General features: G+C 42.7%; 1 protein-coding gene across 20 annotated transcripts; it reads right to left on the reverse strand.

Moving 5' to 3' along the window:
• Positions 1 to 474: 474 nt before the first annotated feature.
• LOC123154617 (uncharacterized) lies at positions 475 to 5,945 on the reverse strand. Of its 20 annotated transcripts, none has more exons than XR_006476949.1 (13): positions 5,109 to 5,945; positions 4,907 to 4,960; positions 4,516 to 4,600; positions 3,727 to 4,220; positions 2,971 to 3,160; positions 2,733 to 2,850; positions 2,477 to 2,653; positions 2,253 to 2,378; positions 2,037 to 2,170; positions 1,587 to 1,650; positions 1,399 to 1,466; positions 704 to 1,331; positions 480 to 622 (listed from the first exon to the last, which is right to left on the reverse strand). XR_006476949.1 is itself a non-coding variant. In XM_044573303.1 (12 exons), exons 6-11 carry the CDS (start codon positions 3,140 to 3,142, stop codon positions 1,641 to 1,643), a joined length of 663 nt encoding a protein of 220 aa, XP_044429238.1. In that variant the 5' UTR covers positions 3,143 to 3,160; positions 3,727 to 3,938; positions 4,123 to 4,220; positions 4,526 to 4,600; positions 4,907 to 4,960; positions 5,109 to 5,940; the 3' UTR covers positions 1,057 to 1,331; positions 1,399 to 1,640. The 20 variants fall into 20 exon arrangements, 12 of the variants coding, with proteins under 12 accessions (XP_044429238.1, XP_044429240.1, XP_044429236.1 ...); XR_006476950.1 differs by having other exon boundaries at positions 481 to 622; positions 1,399 to 1,650; positions 3,727 to 3,912; positions 4,014 to 4,220; XR_006476953.1 differs by having other exon boundaries at positions 475 to 622; positions 1,399 to 1,650; positions 2,253 to 2,365; positions 2,733 to 2,776.
• Positions 5,946 to 6,403: the final 458 nt, after the last annotated feature.

Here is a 6,403-nt window from a genome sequence, read left to right on the forward strand (position 1 = left end):
TCCAATCTGGTTGTGCTAATTCAAGTGCAACATTCAGGTAGAATGCAACCCTCTGAAATTCTAACGCATATCTCTCTGGGAATAAGGGCAGAAATAGTGGGTCCAAAATAGATACTTGACGTGCATGTTTGTCGACTGCGAACAAGATGAAGTGGCCGAGGAATGCATGAGGAAGCAATATCTACAAGCAACACTCATTGAGAACAAACATTAATCATGACAACCATATAAAATAGTCCAAAGTTACCTAATTGTGTGATGATATGTTGTAGTCTAAGTCGAGCTACGGAGCAATGATGCTAGCGCCTGAAAATTTGGTTGTACCCGTGAATCTAAATCTCGTGCGGAAGTGAGGGCGGCCTCGATCATGGACATCTGGGTAAGAAATGGTTAAGAAACATGATGGTGACAATGTTAATATAATTTGTGATCTGCGGTAACTTACACAAAATTGTAGATCCATAAAGTGCACATGAGGAGTAAGGCCTTGTCACATGCAAGTATACGTATAGCCATGTCGAAACAATCAATGTCCAACGGCTGATCCCTGCGGAGTATACCTTGAATCCTTCTGAGACTTAATCCTATCGGATGGGGTTTAGAGCTTCACACCCACTCCTTCCTGTAGGCAACAAACAGTTAATAATTGTAACATTGTAATAGTGTACATTGAAACTTTATACTTCTTAGACATGTTGCTTACTCCAGGGAATTAGCATCATTAATTGACATGATGTGGTTGCATAGTTCATCAACTAAATCTTGCGGTTACGCCGGATAGGGTTTGGAAGGGGGCTTTTGTCTTTGGCTCCATCGGGTGAATCTTGCTGCTTACGCTTTCGGTCCTCCAGAAACTCAACATCAGAATTAGATACATTTTCTTCATTGTCAGAACGATAATATATTGGACTTCCTTTTAACGTATTAAGTTCTGTTTCCAATAGTATGACAGCTAATTTTCGTCGAAATTCTTTCATTTTTTTCCGAAAAGGGGGGATTCCCCTGCCTCTGCATCAGAACGATGCATACGGCCACATTTATAAATAAATAAAATAGTTCAACAATGTCTTGCAAAGTGCTGCAATAAAGGATGCTAGCTCACAAAGAGCTAGCAAAGTAAAACAAGGCTCAAAAGCCACAACCGGCTGGCATAATAAAGAGAGATAGGTAAACTAAGCGCCTATCCTATTACATGACCGTCATCCAAACCAGTTGAAGATATCCCGCGCTACCATCTCCCACCGGACAGATCCAGTAACCAAACGCGCCCTGGCCTCCGTCGGAGTGAGTAATGACCACGTACGGATTAGCGCAGTAGCCCGGAATAAAACCTGCAAAAAATGGTTCTGTTAAAAGCCAAGTCATTTCTGCAGTTCCAAATTGCCCATAACAACGCACATGCTCCCACTCAAATTTGTCTAGCTGTTTCAGCCTCTATACCAACCAGCCACGTTCCAAAAAACGACCTGACCAAATTTGAAGGAGTAATGTTAAAGGCAATTTGCACCGAGCGCCACAACACCCTCGCCATCGGGCAATCAAAGAAAAGATGCTTGATAGTTTCATCCCGATCACAGAAACTACACCTAGTAGATCATGTCCAGTTGCGCTTAATCAAATTATCTTTCGTCGAAATTCTTTCATGTCCTCCTGCATATAGTAATTAAATATAATTGGTTAAAAAGCACCATTTGAGATGAAATATGCTATTAAGAAAAGAGAGATAACTGAGTGATCTGATCAGACAAAATATCTCCTGTCCAATACTCCATACAGATTAACATAAACAATCCAGATGACGCGCTACATTATCGAAATATTCCTTTAGGCTTTCATGTCAATATAAATAAAGTATTTAAACAAGTAATAATGCTCATTGTACATGTCTCCATGCATCGTCCAACGTATCTATTACCTCAATGTTTGGGCTAACAAATAAGACCATATTTTTGTATCAATATTGTTTTCACAAGACTTTCTGTTCTATCATAAATTATCTATAACTCAGTTCAGATTATGAGATGTGAACATCATACCCGTCTGTTTGGATTGGCTCTTGGAGCTGTTCTACGACTTTCCAATTCGTAATATCGAGGTCCTGCCACCTATCACCTCTCTTAAACTCTGGCATATTGCATGCGATTTTTAGATGCTGGTCAAGTCCTTGTAACTATTAAATGGAAAAATGTCACTACATATTAGGCAAAAGAGAATGTAATGTATGAAGGAAAACACAAGAAGTAGACATTTACCATCTTAGTGAGGTCACTTCGGCTCATTCCAACTCCAAGCGAGTCCAGTACCTGTATCTCTCGTTTCTTCGCATTGATTACTGATAGATACCAGTGGCATTTTCTGATGTTAACTGGAAGGAATACCTGAAGTAATAAGTATTTAAATATTATATAACACATAACCATTTTCAGGTAAAAATGTGCTTAATTATTATATTTAAGTGTAGTGAGTTAAGACTGACCATGTCATGCTCCAAAAAAGCATTCACTCGTTTTACAATGTGGCGATGTGTTGCCCGGTCTACCTCATCGTTCTTTAGCAGGGAAGACACAAACGTGCTTGCAATATGTACCATTCCACCCACTCTATCTTGCAGATGCTCCTGGGCACTTATACAGTATATATATGCATTTATTACCTGTAATTTCAATGATAGAATACATTTAAAATTCAAGACACTAATGTTTAATTACGAGAGTTTGTGTGGTTTGACTTACATCATCATGCAAAAACACATCATCATGCCTAAGGCACCTCATCTCTGCATTTGATAATAATGCATCATTGATGTGCACCAACATAGTTTTTTCAGGTAAGGACATGGTTGATTTAATACTGGAAATTTCGTCCGATGTGCAAATATAATCAGTCATGGGGCGACATGAAGCCAAATTAGTTTCATAAAAAAAAGACCAATGAAATGAAAAGGTTGATAATCACTCTGAAAGTAAGTACCTTGTGGTGTAATATTTGTATTTGCTCTTCTTGGTTTGGTATGACGTAAATTGGCTATTTCTATCTGCGCATCTGTAGGCTGTATAGAACTTGCTGAGGTTTTAGTCTCTTCCAACGACATGACCTTCGGGCTCTTGTTGATAGGTTCTTTTTTATGGTCAACAATATCCATATCTATGACTAACACATTCTGCAAAAGTGAAATTCATATACAACTATGATTCAAATATAGGTATAATTTTTTTCTAGGGAATAGTATCATAATTCATATGCAACATGCAAAAAAAAGGTTAAAAAGCCTGACATCTAAGAATTTTGATAGCCCTGACAGGCAATGATATCACATGGACTGTGTAGTCACCTTTAAGTAATTTGTTTAGCAGCGGGGTGTGCATGCATCTAGTAGTTACGTAGACTTGCTAAATTCCTCTAGTCATTCTACCACATAGGTATAGCGTGGCTTCGCCGCTGCAATAGACCAGACATGGGTAGATTTATCTGATCTAGGCGAGAGAAGACGGGGAGAACACGCACGATCGATGGACTAAACTTGGGGCGCAGTCACACAACATGCAACGATCGATGGCCTAAAAATGAGATCCAATTATCTCTTTTTTCTGGAAATTTTGTTTTCAGCTGTTTTGGATTTGACAAGATCCAATTTTCTAAATGAAGATTGAAGAGCAATCTATAATATCATAGTTCCTATATAATCGTAAAAGATAATAATCAGAAGAGAAGAAGAAATAAACTTACAAATTGAAGGGGTTCTCGTTCTGGTGTCGGATGGGACGCCAATCACAATCAGTACATGTATAGCATACAGCAATACCGGATGCCGACGGACGACGGCGTCGACGGGAACGGTGTGTCGCTCGCTCCTCACGGCTAAGATCGCTGACACCTGAGAAGGACGATTGACAAAGCTGCGGCAGACGGCGGCTGTGCACGGACAATGGTCATGGAGGCTGTGGAGGACCGAAGGAGGAGATATGGAAGCAAAGTCGAACCGTCAAAGAGAAGATCACAGGATGCAGGCTTACACGTTCACAACCACAGGCACTAATGCAATCGGGCCGTCCAAAGCTCCCATTGATATTTTTTTTAGCCCAGCCAAATGTCAAACAAAGTTGTACTGATCATAAGCTTCACCTTGTCAGCAGTTGGAGTTGGTGCTCCCAGAATATTCGCACATGGAACAAGTGTTGAAAAATCAGAATTTTGTCCAAACAGTCTTATTAAACCATCATCTACAAAGACAAGAAAAAGTAGTGCCATGATCAGTACAGCTGAAACTTAGAACAATAATGCTTCTAACATTAAGAAGTTGAGAAAGCAAAACTTCGAGGGCAAAAGTACAATCATGTGTAAGAGAAGCAAGCATGACATGAACATAGCTAACCAAATTCTGGAAGGTGTCATCTTTAGGACCAAATTATAGAGGAATAAAATATAATAGAACTTGAACACCATGTAATATCCTGTTCAAATCATAAATAAAGGGAGGAACATGTTGTGTGTATAGGGTAGAAAGCAATCAGTGACCTGAAAGCACCTCAGAGTAAGTGCTCGCTAGTCGCATCTACATTCCCTCAATCCTCAACCATCTGCCGTCATTCATGTACATCACCTAAAATATGTACCAATATAGCCAAGCCAAAGAGTAGTAGATGCGTGAGGTCAATGTTGCTTGCCAACAAAAGATGGAAGGAAGGCAGTACCTAACTCCATAATGGAAACAGATGAATAACCAGTATCTGTATATATGTGGCATTACTAAGAATGGTGCCCATTAATCTAGGATACCAAATAAGAGGAATAATACTAACTTGGAGCACCTCTGACTGCAACAACTATATATATCATTATATTTCTCCACAATTCAGCATGTGCAAAGAACAATTGTAGTACTAACGCCACAAGTCCAAAGCATTACCTGTGGCTGTGTCGTATGGAATAACCTGGCCACAGCGGTGTACATTTGTGCTGCCTACACACACAAGACAAGCCTTGTAAGTAAATTATCCATTGCAAGAAAAAATAGGCGGTCCAAATAATTTAATTTAAACAGGTATAGAAGAAATCATAACATCAAAATTAAAATGCAATAATAAACATGGCTGAGAGAGAGAATTCACCCTCTCCTTCACCAACGTCTTCCTCTTCTTTTCTGTCTCACATCATTGCCTAGAAAAGCCATAAATTGACAAAATTGAAATTAGACTGTCAAAGAACTAAGTTAAGTATTGGGAAGGAAGATGGCGAGACGCAAATGGGCAGCCCAGATTGCGGACGGTGATGGTGGCCAGCGAGTTGCATCCTCAAATCCATAGTGAAGCTCCGGCCTCGCTGCTCGTTCCCCCCACTGTCGTCCTCGTCTTCTTGTACATAACGACCATGAAGACCATGCCACCCCTACTCCCCCATGGCCGCAACTGCCACCCAGTTCAGCGGCGGCAGATGGTGGATGGGGAGGCGTCGTCCTGCAGGAGAGAAGAGGCAGCAGGCGGCAGTGACCACTTGATGGAGCTTCGAGGAGAGAACCGAAGGGAGGAGGCGGCGGCGAGGTGGTGGTGGAGAAGAGGACGCGATGCTCGAGGGGGCGACCTCTGGAGCAGCCGTGAAGAGATGAGGAGGCCGCTGTAGAGAGGAGACAGAGGCATCCGGAAAGGATAGAGGCGGCGGCGGCGGTGTCCCCGGCGAGCGCCGCAAGGCCGTAGATGGTGGATTCTTCCCGGCAGCGCGTCTAGCTCGCGGACCATGGGGAGGAGGTGATGGCGATAGCGGCGTTGGGGCACAAGGCGCTGGCGGCGGCTGCGTGAGGGTGGAAAAGTGCGTGGAGAGAAGGGCAGTAGGTGGGCGACGGCGAAGGGGCGCGGCTGCGGAAGGCGGCGAAGCGGCGAGCGGTTGTGGGGTGGCGAACGGTGCGGTAGGAGGAGCAGAGAGCGAGAGGTCGAGGAGCAGGGGGTGAGAGGTCGTGCGGGCAGCGGTTTTTTCTTTTATTCTTTTGACTGCGGGGTAGGGTTAGCGATAGATGGACTGTTAGCGCCTTATTGCGTGGTTGGCAGCGTTAAACACATAATGATTAAGAGCCATTAGATTTTGATGATGGATGGATGTGATTGTTTGGATCTGCTCCTCTCTTTCTTTTATAGTAGTAGTAGAATCAAAGATCAAGCTGCAGAATGGTTCCAGCAGTACAAGGATTCCAGAGGAGGCCATGCGATTACCTGGGATGAATTCCGTCAAGATTTCAGAGCTCATCATATTCCTCAGAGCGTGGTTGAAAGCAAGCGTGAGGAATTCCGCAACCGGAAGCAAGGCTCTTTGTCTGTCTATGACTACAATAGGCTGTTTCAGAAGCTCGCCCGCTTTGCTAAGCAGGACGTCCCTGATGAGAAGAGCATGATATACCAGTTCAGGGGTGGTCTCA

This window comes from Triticum aestivum, chromosome 7A (genome assembly GCF_018294505.1).
Source record: "Triticum aestivum cultivar Chinese Spring chromosome 7A, IWGSC CS RefSeq v2.1, whole genome shotgun sequence".
NCBI classification, from domain to species: Eukaryota; Viridiplantae; Streptophyta; class Magnoliopsida; order Poales; family Poaceae; genus Triticum; species Triticum aestivum.